Source organism: Chelonoidis abingdonii, chromosome 9, assembly GCF_003597395.2.
Source record: "Chelonoidis abingdonii isolate Lonesome George chromosome 9, CheloAbing_2.0, whole genome shotgun sequence".
In the NCBI taxonomy this organism is placed as follows: domain Eukaryota; kingdom Metazoa; phylum Chordata; order Testudines; family Testudinidae; genus Chelonoidis; species Chelonoidis abingdonii.
The window spans coordinates 59,626,760-59,640,749 of NC_133777.1; the positions used below are offsets into that span (position 1 = coordinate 59,626,760).

At 40.9% G+C, this 13,990-nt stretch overlaps 1 protein-coding gene across 3 annotated transcripts in view; it reads right to left on the bottom strand.

Annotated features, from left to right (window-relative positions):
* Positions 1-13,990, bottom strand: part of CGNL1 (cingulin like 1) — a 113,126-nt gene that overhangs the window by 30,600 nt on the left and 68,536 nt on the right. For all 3 annotated transcript variants that reach the window (XM_032774112.1, XM_032774111.1, XM_032774109.1), the window contains exons 9-10: positions 7,279-7,485; positions 6,342-6,446 (exon numbers count right to left, since the gene is read on the bottom strand). In XM_032774112.1, the coding sequence (XP_032630003.1) occupies positions 6,342-6,446; positions 7,279-7,485 (312 nt within the window). The remainder of the gene's footprint in view (positions 1-6,341; positions 6,447-7,278; positions 7,486-13,990) is intronic.

Below are 13,990 nucleotides of genomic sequence, written 5' to 3' on the forward strand. Positions count from 1 at the left end.
TAGCATGTGAACAATGGCTACCACCTGTAAGGAACTGAGTGATGCATAGACATGTGACTTGCCCATGTGACTCCAAAAACTCCATCTTGTAGCGGGGATTCTATACAGGGCGAGGGAGGAGTCTCCACCCACAAGAGAAAGTCTGTATAAAGTCCTGGGAGACCCCTCCATTTGGTCTTCAGCGGGCTGAAGAGATAGCCTCTCCACTCCCAAAGGATACCTGAAAGAAACTGGAACAAAGGGCATTAACCATGGGGGTGTGAGTGATTGCTGGACCCAGACTAGTCTGTAAAAAAAGCTTACTGGAACATCTCTCAGGGTGAGATTTCATCTGTAATCACTTTCTTACTGTATTAGGTTTAGACTTGCGTCTTTTATTGTATTTTGTTTGGTAATTCACTTTGTTGTGTCTGTTATTACTTGGAACCACTTAAATTCTACTTTTTGTATTCAATAAATCACTTTTTACATATTAATTAACCCAGAGTATGTATTAATACTGGGGGGCAAAGAGCTGTGCATCTCCCTCTATCAGTGTTATAGTGGGTGAACAATTTATGAATAAAACGGATTTATTTGGGGTTTGAACCCCATTGGGAGGTGCGCATTTGAGTGTTAAAGGCAGAAACACCTCTTAAGCTGCTTTCAGTTAAGCTTGCAGCTTCTTGGAGACGTTGTTCAGACCTGAGTCTGAGTTTGTAGCAGACTCAGGTTGAAGAGAACTAACTGCACCCAGTAAAGGGTTCTAGCTGTGAGTATACAGCCTCTGCTCTAATGGTGCTCTCTCTTCAGCAGTATGGCTCTACATTTGGCCCCCTGCAGGGCTGTCACTAAATGGTACAAACTAGCTCTTAGGGAGAAAGCCTGCCTTATAAAGTTTGATACAAAATATAGTTCCCCTTTTTAAAGTGACTATCTTTCCTACAATGTGTCCCCAGATTTAACAGATCTGGTAGCAATACTTCAGCAGATGTTCTCTCACTGGTTGTCATAAAAACTATGAGTGGGACAGTATAAACACCATTTGTACTATGCTGTATTCACTAAGTATGTCCACCACACATGATTTCACAGCACTGCTTCCAAAGATTAACACATTTATACTGCTCTGAGTTCTATTAGCCATAAAAGGTCAAACTTCAAAACAAGAACGCACAATTTCAGATACACGCATACATTTTAAATGTTACAGAAGTACTACTCTCACTAGCACTGAGGATGTGACTATTTTGAACTTTGGTTTCATTCTGATTTACTACTGAACAGTCAAATGAATAAACAGCTCAGGGTAGACACATTTTATCCCCGGGGGAGAGCTCTCCCGGCGATTTAAAAACCCACCCTGAACGCGTGGTGGTAGCTTTAGCACTGGGAGTGCAGCTGTCTATACTAGTGCTTTTCAGTGCTAAAACTTTTGTCGCTCAGGGGGGTGTTTTTTCACAGCCCTGAACAACTAAAGTTTAGTGCTGAAAGTGGCAGTGTAGACACAGACTCAGTCTAGCACGTACACTTTATAAGACTTCAGTATTTGACACCACTGCAGTTGCTCAAGTTACAGTTTGAGCTATTACCCCAAACGCGAGTCCTGTCCACATACACAAACCCTTAATTTAAATGTGGTGGTGCTTTTTCTCAAATTGGCTGGCCCTCCAGGGGTATAGGCTACAGCTCGAGTTAATAACTCATCAGCTGCTAACACAATCACTCTGTGTAGCTCAATTAATATTTCACAGTGTAGCTGCTCTCACTCAAGCTAGGCTAACACTAAAAGAGTAACCTGAGTTATCTATATACTGCAGTGTTAACTCGAGGTGACAAGAACTTTATTTTTTCCATCCATGGCCAAAGGGCCAAAGTCTGATCCCTTAGAAGTCAGTGGCACAACTTCTGTTGACTTGAGCAAGATCAGTTGTTCGCCTGAAGTATTGTATACATAACGCTATATGTTGCAATGTTGGCAAAGGATTTAGAACAATTAGTGTCTGTTTTTTTTTAAATAGCCTATGAGTTCTGTGATGAAGGTGGGTAATGGAAAGAATGAGCAGCTTTCTTTGAGATAGCTCTCAGGAAACTCCTAGAAGTTCCTGTTCTCAGGGACTGCATAAGACCCTGGGGAAATTTTGGCATGTGTTTTGCTTCTAAAATGCTGGAATACAGAAAAGTGGTTAAAGAAACAAAAGTCATACTACAGAGGTTAGCACAAAAAAATCACTATTTGTCTGAGCTTCCATAGCTGAAAACTGCAATAACCTCACATCATTTTAGCTACTGGAGTCTACTTTGAATGAAGCTATTTATTCCAACTACCCACAATAACCACTTTGAAGTGTTTTGCAGCTTTAATCATTTTGAGTATGAATCTGGGAAGGAGAAGAATTGCATCTTGCTGTTTACTGTAATTGTTACAGCTTTATTCAGTAGATTTCTATTGGTTCTTGATGTGTTACTCTATTATTAGTTATTTGTATTGTAAAAAGCACAGAATCAGGAATTAGGACCCCATTGTTTCAGGCACCATACACACACACAAAAAGAGAGATTGTTCCTGCCCCCAAAAGCTTACTATAAGACTCATTTCAGATTATTAATATTTTCTCTTTAGCAATAGGCTACAGCTCAAGTGATGTACAAAAGAATGTAAATTAAAGACCTGTTCACAATGGAGCACCAAACCATGCTGGCTACCACTGTAAGCAAAAACTGTTAAGCATGGCTCTGCTGGAGTGGTGCTGCAGTACAGACAGGACACTATGCCAAGCAGTGAGATGAAATACTCAAGTCTACATCTCTTCCCTGAAATCAGGATTAATTGACGTTCTAAAAATGATTCTCAAACTAGAGCTAAGTAAACCATTCACAGTAAAATGTTAGTTCAACAAATTTAGCCCATCTTTGTGTTTGCTAATTATCTGCAAACAGAATTTGCCTTGCTAGTTATTTGAAAAAGCTTTGCGAATGGCATTTTGAGCATACTTCCAGACTGGTGCTAGGGTTCTTGCGCCCTAGGCGCCGGACATTTCGCCGCCCGCGCGCGGGCTCCGCGCTCCCTGACCGCCGGGGAGGGGCGCCCGGCTGCGGGCTGCGGCGGCGGCTCCTGACCCCGGGGGCAGGGACGCCCTGGGCTGCCGGCTGTGGCGGCGCGCACTGACCTCAGGGGCGCGCTGACCGGCGGCGCCCTAAGCCGGGGAACCTTGGGCTGCTGCGGCAGGCAGCTGCTGCTGCCGGCAGCTCAGCCCTCCAGCAGCAGCAGCTGCAACCATTTAAAAAAATTTATGGGGACCCACTTTTTGCACCCCAAATCTTGGCACCCTAGGCAACCGCTAGTTCGCCTAAATTGTTGCACCGACCCTGCATACTTCCCACTATGGACTGCTTGCAAACCATTTGCTATTCAAGCATTCATATTCATAATTTCCTGTTTTTGCTGTGTGACTGGCCACCTAAACAGATGGCACTGTTTCTCTCCTGAATGGGTGACTCCCATTCCAAACCCTTTCAAAATGGCCAAAAAAACACTTCTTTGAAGATAGTTGTGGAAAACACGTGTTTGTAGTGTTTTTATGACACCTTCTCTTTCGTGAATTGTTTTGCAAAAAACCCACACTCCCATATCAAACATCAACCAATTTACTCATTAAATGTTGGTAACAAGTAAATGCAGTAAAGGATTGTAATTAAAATAAAAGTATATTCCCTTAGAGGATAATTAATGTTCACAAATACTTTTCCATAGTATTCAGGAGTCTAATAATAACATGTGTTGTAACTGGGTTAAGTATAGATCCAAGTCATGTTCTTTCTGCTGGCATTACAACCTATGAAAATAGTTTACCACAATATAACAAGCTCTAATGGACCAGGCCTAAGGTAGCTGGCAGGCATCAGCAGACCAACACTGACATGCCCTAGCTGAACAACCTGGAACGATCAAGTGGTGAAAAGAGAACCTGTAACTGAAAGCAGGGAGTTGATTTATTAATTTGATTTAAAAGACTGTCAGATTAAAAATCACATTTTTAAAAAGAAAAGTTCCTTACCTGTGTGTTATAATTAGATTCTTAAAATGACACAATTTAAAAAATCTAACTTAATTTCACAATTTTTTCTTGTTTTATTATGTTTTCCATTGAATTCAGATTTAACTGAACCATGAAAAAACTCGTCAGGAAAGTTTCCCTTTGTCTATAGCCATCTGTAGTCAGGTTCACTTGTAGTTGTGGTCCAGTGGAGTAGTTTGAGTTGCAGACCATACAGGGAATGTTGAAATTCAAATTAAGACCACTTTTTTGTGTTCAAGAAACATTATAACAACACACAAAAACCTTATATTTTAGCTATGATTTACTTGACAGAATCTCTTTAATCTTAGGTTTCAGATCAAGGTGAATTTTACAATTTAGTGTTTATAAAGCACTGGTGTTTCTAATGCACATGAAGGTGATATGCAAGGAGGAAAAATTGGGTTTGTACCTTTTTAGCTGCTCTAGGATATATCCTGTTAAAGGTGTGCCTCCCTGTATCACCACCTGCTTGCCAGAATGGCTCTGCTGACTCCTGCCTCTGTTTCCCCTTCATGCAGGACCCATTTAAAAATCCACACGATCCAGATATTCAAAACATTCCTTCTGGGTGCAATTTATTAAGTCCTGCACAAAGTCTTTCAAAATAGAACTCAACCCTACAGTTTTCATCCAGTTTCAGCCTCCTTCTTGAGGGTCTGCCTCTCCTTAAAAGTGATTATTTTCCCTCAGTCCCAAGCTGGGCACAGCCCTCTCCCTGAGGTCTGTCTTCCTGCTTCCAACACTTCTTGCCTGGATTTGCCTTCTCCACTGGTATTTCCCCCACTCCATTTCTGCTGAACAGGGCCCTCAAGAGCCTTTTAACTCCCTAAGTGTTCTCTCAGGCATCTGCCACTACCACCACCTGCAGCTGTCTCCCTTTGTAAAAGAGAAGGTTACTCACCTTGTGCAATAACCGAGATTCTTTTAGATGTGTGTCCCTGTGGGTGCTCCACTTCAGGTGTCAGTGCGTCCCAGCGCCGCTGATCAGAGATTTTGGTAGCAGTGCCTGGTCAGGACGTGCGAGTGCAGTAGCTGTCTCGTGTGCCACTGGCGATTCAGCTAGTACGTGTGCATCCCAACACCCTCAGTTCCTTCTCAACCTATCGCTGTTAGGATTTTGGTAAAGACTCATGGAACCATCGACAGTCTGAATGGCAGTACTCTGTACTTGAAGTGATCTCGTCTCACTGTGAATCGTTAGCACACTGCTACCGAAAATCTCCAATCAGTGGTGCTGGGATGCACCGACACCGGAAGTGGAGCATGCACAAGGATAGCACTCAAAGAAGAACCTAGGTGCCTTCCTTTAAACCCAACTGGGAAGCAGTAATCAGTACAAGTGAAATGGACCCCATTCCCTCTTAAAGGGGCAGTCACCCTTTGATATGTCCCTATCCCTCCAGTGGAGCACAGGCCATCTCCCCAAATATCTGCCCACCAGAGAAGCCTCCAGGTTTCTTCACATTTGTCTTCCTACTGCAAGTAATGCAAGTTTGAGGTTTCTCCTCCATAGCAATTCCTCTCTCCATCTCTTCTTTGTGTCCCCACCACTTTCCTCAGCTCAGTAACTGACAGCTGGTATGGGAGGGAGAACTGCCACTACCCACTCCATCACTCACCAGTGACCTTTAATTCTTCCAGCTAGATTTTTCTTATTTATATGACTGCCAGATTACAACCTCTTATCCTCACACGTCAAGTCCAGCTGAAACACAACCAAAGCTGACAGATAACTAAGGAGTAATGAATGGTCACAAGTTGCAGTGGGGGAGGTTTAAGTTGGATATTAGGAAAAATGTTTTCATTGGGAGGGTGATGAAGCACTGGAATAGGTTACCTAGGGAGGTGGTGGAATCTCCTTCCTTAGAGGTTTTTAAGGTCAGGCTTGACAAAGCTCTGGCTGGGATGATTTAGTTGGGGATTGGTCCTGCTTTGAACAGGGGGTTGGACTACATGACCTGCTGAGGTCCCTTGCAACTCTGATATTCTATGATTCTATTCCATGATTCTATAATTTAAAATTACAAAGCAGATTTGTAAAAAACTGGACAACTTCGCTGGAGATTTATTTCCCTCCAACTTTGTTCAATTAAAAAAAAAAGATTTTTATTTTTAAAGAAGGCAAACTTAGTTAGATGAAGCTATGTTTAGAGGAAAGACCTGAATAGTGCTATGAGGGCAAAACTCAATAGAATGGGAATTTAAATATGACCAGAGAAAGTCACGACTCCAGAAAACAAACAAATCCATTTAATATTCTGACTAAGTTGTTGTACTTACCTGCATATCCTCCAGCTTGCTTTCCAAAGACTTTTTCACCAACAGCAGTTCCTTTCCCTCCTCCCCAGCATGTGCCAGGACATCTTCTAATTGTTGCTTTTCTTTCTACAATACAAAAGTTTGATAGATTCAGAAATGCTGACGTTGATTTCTCTCTAATCTGCCTTCAGACGAGCCACAAGCATAAACATAAAACTGCAAATACTTAAAAACATTTTCACTAGTTTCCTCTTGCCTTCCACATCAAGCTCCTCTTCCACATGTCCAGGACTCCACATTGCACTGCTCCCTGCCTACAACCTCTCATTTCCTCTTAAACTCACTCAGGCACATCACCAATGTGCCCATCTCCCACTCTTCGGTGTTATTTTCATACTGTCATGTCAGCTGAAGCAGCCTCCCTGTACCTGTAGAAGCTCCAGCTTGCTCTCTCCTTCAAGCCCACTGGTTTTGCCAGGGCCGCCCAGAGGGGGGGGGCAAGTGGGGGCAATTTGCCCCAGGCCCCGCAGGGGCCCCCACGAGAGTTTTTCAGGGCCCCTGGAGCGGGGTCCTTCACTTGCTCCGGGAGCCCTGGAAAAGTCTCGTGGGGCCCGGGCCCCCAAAGCTTCTTCCTCTCCGGGTCTTCGGTGGCAATTCGGCGACAAGGGGTCCTTCCACTCCAGGACCCGCCACCGAAGTGCCCCGAAGACCCACGGCAGGGGGGTCCTTCCGCCCTGGGACCCACCACCGAAGTGTCAGGTCTTCAGCAGCAATTCGGTGGCAGGGCCCAGACCCCCTGAATCCTCTGGGCGGCCCTGGGTTTTGCACAGGTTTTACTGCACCAACAATGACTTTGCTTGACTTCATCTCATCTTTCATCTTCTATTTTTGTGCACTGTACCCATCCAACAAACAGGAAGAAAACCACACGAGTTACATGTCTGGTTTTGTAACTTACCTCATATCTCTCTATTTTTTCCTTCATTGTATCTTCTTCTCCTTTCATATTATCAATCTGTTGATGGAGTTCCTTAATTTTGTCCTCTAGCTCTTTAATTGTTCTCTTCAGTTGTTCATTTTGCTCACCCAACTCCTTCACTCGATTTTCTGCACTACTTTGCATCTTTTCTGCAGTGTTTCTTTCACTGGCAAGGGCAACAGCATTCTAGTAAAAATGATAACAGACAAAACCTCCATTTTTAAAGACAATGTAAAAATATGCAATTTGTTTCCAAACACAGTCCATGTAATCCTGGATGAAAATTTTAAAGATGGAAATATTTTCTGATTCATATAGATAAAGGAACACTGCCAACTGGAGTTTTTGGCATTTTGGAGCAAAATCCATATTAGAGTTAAAAGTAAATTAGTTGTACCCGCAGAAAATACACATGCAACCTATGCTCTTGGAAAACTTGTTTTTGAGCAAGTTTTGATTCAGAGAAGCACAGTTGCCTGTTTTAGGACCATAAACTCCATTTTGAGAACCTCAGCATTCTGAGCAAGCCCAAACTCCCATCCATCTGTGACCTATAACGAGTCAGTTTGCATCCAGATCCCTAGAGCTGAAAGGGTAGTAACTCTTCTCCCACAGCTAAATTCTGAAACCAAAGATACCATCCATACAAAACTGTGGATGTGTCAACCTGGAATATTCTATGAAAGGTCAGATTTGTGTGGGCCACAAAGGTGCATTTGTATTACTTGCAGATCCATGAACCACAATACCCAAAGTTACCAGCTATGTAGGTAAGAGAGACCTCTTTTTGAAGGCATTATTACACTTTCAAATAATATCCTCTATATTTCAGCAGCCTTTTGTCTGTCATCTCATATTTTTACTTCAATATGTCCCATTTTAAGCCCTTAGGTAAGTGTAATCTCATACTTAAGTATTTTTTAAAGTTACCGTAAAAAAACCCTAATAGATCTCAAGAGCATTGTGAGCCCTTGAGGAGTAAGTTTCTGTGTATTCAGGAGGAGTTTTAATCTGTTTAGCTATAAGTGAGTTGCTGTAGGTTATATGTTTTACTGGTTAGAGCAGTGGTGTTAGGAATTTAGCTGCTGGGGTTTTGTTTTATTAACATATGTCAGGGTGCTTAAGATTTTCAAAAGGATGCTTTTTATATATTTGTTTAGAAACAAACAAAATACAACGCATTAAAGACAAAATTATAATAAAACTACATCCGAGGTTTTCTCACATGACATGGTATTATACTGTACATTCATAGTTTTTTTGGCAATGAGCTTGGTTGCAGCATTTGAATCTTTGCTTTGTATAAATCATATGACTTGTATAATATTTGTCCTACTGTTTATATATGGCTATGCAATGAATTTGTTACATTTCAGAATCTATAAACAGAAAGATTACTTTAATACTATTTTGAAAACATGAATAAACAGAGTTTAAAAGTAAATTAAATAAAGATAACCTTGTGCAACTGATAAAGAATTGGGGTTCATTAACATTCAAAATTAAACTCAAGTTAACAAAAGAACAGAGTCAGAGACATAAGCCTACTGGTAGAGAGAAGAAACTAGTGTATTGAGGAGTCATGGAAATGGCAATGAGAAGGCAATGGTGAGGAATGATGTCATTGTTATAATTATATGTGGTGTGCCAGGTTGTGGAATGGAAGAATCATGTGACAGAACAATCCCGAGAAGAGTTGACTCAAGTGAGCTTAACCAGGTGTGCAGCATATACATTTTTAAATACATCAACTCATAGGGGTAACCCCCTAAGTTTGATCTTTGGCCCTTTGCTTATGTTTCATTCAAAACTTCCACCAGGAAGATAAGACTGCTCTGTGATAAAAGATTTGGTTCTTGATCCTGGACATTTAGGCCCTAATCTTGCAAAGGAATCCATCAGCACAGATCCTTATTTCCAATACAAAATCCCATTGACTTTTGCATTAGTAACTTCAAAAATATTTAAGCACGACATTATGTATGGGATTATATTTACATTCATCTCAGAAAAACAAAATAGATTATCCAGTGTAGGTTAAGTGAATTCTTTTGTAGATAAAGTGAAAAGAGGGTGGATAGCTATTTTACTATATTTTTGCTTTACCGGCAAAAAATAGAGGTAAGCAGTAATTCATTTGTAAATTGAAACAAAGCCAATTGTTTTTTAAATGGAGATTACTCTCCAGGTGTAACAGGGCATATCAGCAATAAAGCTACACCCTGCTGTATGCTATTGGAAAAATCAACAGAGAAGAAGAGGAAGTAAAGGAGTACTGCAGTCCTGATTCAAGTTATACAGAGGCTCTTATCCTACAACGGACCCTTCACTAATTGTTTTCTAGTGAGCAATAACAAAAATATGCAAATTACTCTGATAAAGCTGTAACTCAGAAATCGCTCAGACTGTCCATTTGGGTTAATGAACTCTTTATACAAAAAATGGCAACACCAGCAGGATGACACGTTCTAGTCTTTTTGCAAGTACACAAAAAGGCTGTCAATTTTTCTGAACATACATACTGGTTAAAGAGCTTTGAAATGTATTTCTGCTGATGCTGTAACTTCACATACACTTTTTGGTAATATCCTCTGCATTCATTTATTTTTGCTTTTTGTAATGCAGCATAGTTTTACTAATTAGCAGGCACTCTACCAGTGGCTCCTTTTTGTTTCATTTTTTCCCCCTTTTACTAGCTGAGTGAAAGAAGCTTAGGCATGCTGGGGAGTTGAGTGAATGGAATGTTGATTTGTCTGTTCTTTCTCATCCAACCGCGTACACACTGCTCCAGAGTTAGAGAACACAGAACAGAAGGCCCATACTGTACCTGAAGTACCCAGCACCTCATCTTGTGTGTCAGGGCTAGTCTCTTGTCATATCAATACTTTTTTTCCCGCCCTGGAAGCATTGTTCATTTAGAGCACAGTATCTACATCAACAGGAAGCACTGTATGTGAGGCAAAAGAAATTTTACCTACTAGAGCTAAAAATTAAGAAAGTTCAGCCCCGTCACAGAGGCTGAATACAGTCATATCTCAGAATCTATTCTGACCTGCCTTTTGCTTTATGTATATTATATATCACTCAAATTAAACCAAATTGATATTATCCCTTCTCTTCCAGTGCATGTCTTCAGAAACTGGCCAAGGTTGAGGTCAAGCATGTCTAAAAGGAGAAACTTAAAAAGGAACCAACTCCACTGAACAAGTTCCAAGTATTTTCTTCTCCAACATTAGTTAAAATCTTGGGGGGGAGGGAAGAAGGGGGGAACGAGTGTGTAAGTAAAAGCTGGCTCAGACAGCCTAAACTTGTGTGACAGCGCATAATCAGCAGCTCACCGCAGGTCTCCAATGATCCTGGCTATGTTGCAGAGGTTATACTTTCACATAAATGAACTGTTCCTGAACAAATTCTCTATAATGTATTACACCTAGCAACACAAATATCTGCAACAAGTTTGTTATCCCATCTTGTCTTCCCACCAGATTTTGGTCCCAGCTCTGGAGTGGACAGTTACATGCCCGCATAATCAAACAGGTTTTGGTCATTGCCAAACTGCAGCCTGTGATCCACGTGCTCTAGGTGCTCTGGTTCTCTTTGGCTGCTGGAAACCAGCAACAGGAAGTGGTCCTGAGAACAGGGCACCAATCATGTTTCCAAATCTTGTGCCACTGCCAAATACCACGAGACCTCAAGCCCACCCCAGAAGTCCCGTGGGAGCTGGAAATCTCTTGTCTTTTTTGCCCTCTCCCTTCATGATCAGCTCAGAACACTCTTCTGATTGAATGAAATGAAAAACCAACAAAAAAACCAAGAGTAATTTTTTCTGCTGCTCTACTGTGGAAGTTGATTGGCTCCACTAACTTCAGGAGAGTCACATGCAAGGGACAGATAGGGAAGAGTTTGGGAAGCTCGCACTGCCATCTTCTTCCGAGAAGCTATGTGAGTGGAATGGGCAGTGAAATATAGGCCTAACAACCTGCGAGCTGACGGTATCCTGAGAGAAGGGAAGGGTAAGCTAGGGGAACCCACATGTAATGAATCCACGTGCTGCAGACAGACAGTTATTGAATCCAACGGAACTAGAACTCTGGTCCTTTGAATCCAAAAAACTCAAGACTCTGAAACAGGCCAAAAGAAGCAGGACCTACCCTAGGCCAGTCACTAGAGGGCAATGTTACACACAAAACTAGTATGTTACATGCACTGCTGCCTTTTCAGAGAGGGCAAAAGGCAACGGCCTACCTAGTCCTAAGTGAAATCCCTGTAATAAAAAGCCAGGGGAAGAATTGAGAACTGCTGGACTAAAATCACCTCTACGCTATCTGGTGACAAACAATGACTTTTTGAATGGTAATTACTGTAATTCACATTCTACAACTTGAGGATGGCAAATATAATACAAAGTTTAGGGCTGCCCAACAGACTGTATTTAAAACTACTATAGGTCATTCTGGTCTCCATAGGCCTGTCTATGCAAACAAAAAGGTGCGTTTTTTCAGTTGAACAGCCGGCTACAACATGGCCAGCTCAAACAATGTAAAAGGTGTCACAGAGGCATTTGGGGGGAGAGAGGGTCACTCAGTTGAAAAAAAAAAAAAAAACACCTTTTTCCCCCTGTGTAGACAGAACAAATTCATGGTAAGTGTGCTGTGTATTGACTGTCTACTGATATGTGGCCCTCCTCCCCAGAACTAGCTGCATTTCAATGATCCTATATATAAATGGCCAGTGAAGAACTTTAAAGTCCTTCAAGATTAAAGGCACTAAATAACAACAACAATTAAATTAATGAACAGGATTTTCCCATCCAGAAAGCACCAAAGACTAAAGGCTCTATATATCAGTTTACTCATGAGTATAACAAGTTAAGCAGAGAGAGAGGGTCACAGAAAGGGTCAGAACCAGAACTGTACGTTGAATGTGGAAAGCGAATAATCATTTATTTACCATATAACCATTTTGTGTTCCCCAGGCTGTGTCTAACCCTTTGAAGAGTAACTATGAAAGTGTGATTATATATGTAAAAACATGCATGGCATTTAACAGGTACAGCTAGTTGGGTGAGATTCCTGAAGTCAAAGACTGGAATGAATGCATCCATATTTAGTATATAGAGTGACATTTATGGAACATTAAAGTAATGGTTGTGTTTTGTGATTAGCATATATTAATTCCCAGATTGTAATTTCTTTCTTTAAATATTCTAGCCATATACATTCCACCCCTTCTGTCTGCCCCGCTTTTCTGTGTCACTGTGTTTTAAAAGCAAATGGGCACATCACAAAATGATGGGAAATAACAAAAATCTACCAGTTTGTTCACACTGGGCCAGGTGATAAATTGTAGGGCTTTAGGGGACGCTATCTTAGATGGACTGACCACTGATCAGACATTATATCTGACAATTTCTGTATTGCTAAAACTCATTCCATGCTGCAGCCAGGTCAGATTTAAGTTCTGATCATCAGGACACTTGTTATTGATATAAATGAATTAATGCATATTCAAATATGCACTCTAATTTGCGTATTGTTAACCAGGACTGTCAAGCGATTAAAAAAATTATCGTGTGATTAATCGCACTGTTAAACAATAATAGAATACAATTTATTTAAATATTTTTGGATGTTTTCTACATTTTCAAAATATTGATTTCAATTACAACATTGAATACAAAGTATACAGTGCTCACTTTATATTATTATTTATTTTTCATTACAAGTATTTGCACTGTAAAAAAACAAAAGAAATAGTATTTCAATTCACCCAATACAAGTACTATAGTGCAATCTCTGTATCATCAAAGTTGAATCTAAAAATGTAGAATTATGTACAAAAATAACCCTGCATTTAAAAATAAAACAATGTAAAACTTCAGAGCCTGCAGGTCCACTCAGTCCTATTTCTTGTTCAGCCAATCCCTCAGACAAACAAGTTTGTTTACATTTGCAGGAGATAATGCTGCCTGCTTCTTGTTTACAATGTCACCTGAAAGTGAGAACAGGCATTCTCATGGCACTGTTGTTTAGCTGATGTCACAAGATATTTAGGTGCCAGATATGATAAAGATTCATATGTCCATGAATGCTTCAACCACCATTCCAGAGGACACGTCTCCATGCTGATGACGGGTTCTGCTCGATAACAATCCAAAGTAGACGGATTCATGTTCATTTTCATTATCTGAGTCAGATGCCACCAGCAAAAGGCTGATTTTCTTTTTTGGTGGTTCGGGTTCTGTAGTTTCTGCATCGGAATGTTGCTCTTTTAAGACTTCTGAAAGCATGCTCCACATCTCATCCCTCTCAGATTTTGGAAGGCACTTCAGATTCTTAAACCGTGGGTCGAGTGCTGTAGCTATCTTTAGAAATCTCACATTGGTACCTTTGCATTTTGTCAAATCTGCAGTGAAAGTGTTCTTAAAAAGAACAACATGCGCCGGGTCATCGTCCAAGTCTGCTATAACAAGAAATATATGGCAGAATGCTGGTAAAACAGCAGGGGACATACAATTTTCCCACAAGGAGTTCAGTCACAAATTTAATAAACGCATTATTTTTTAAATGAGCGTCATCAACGTGGAAGCATGTCCTCTGGAATGGGGGCTGAAGCATGAAGGGGCATACGAATGTTTAGCATATCTAGCACATAAATACCTTGCAATGCCGGCTTCAAAAGTGCCATGCAA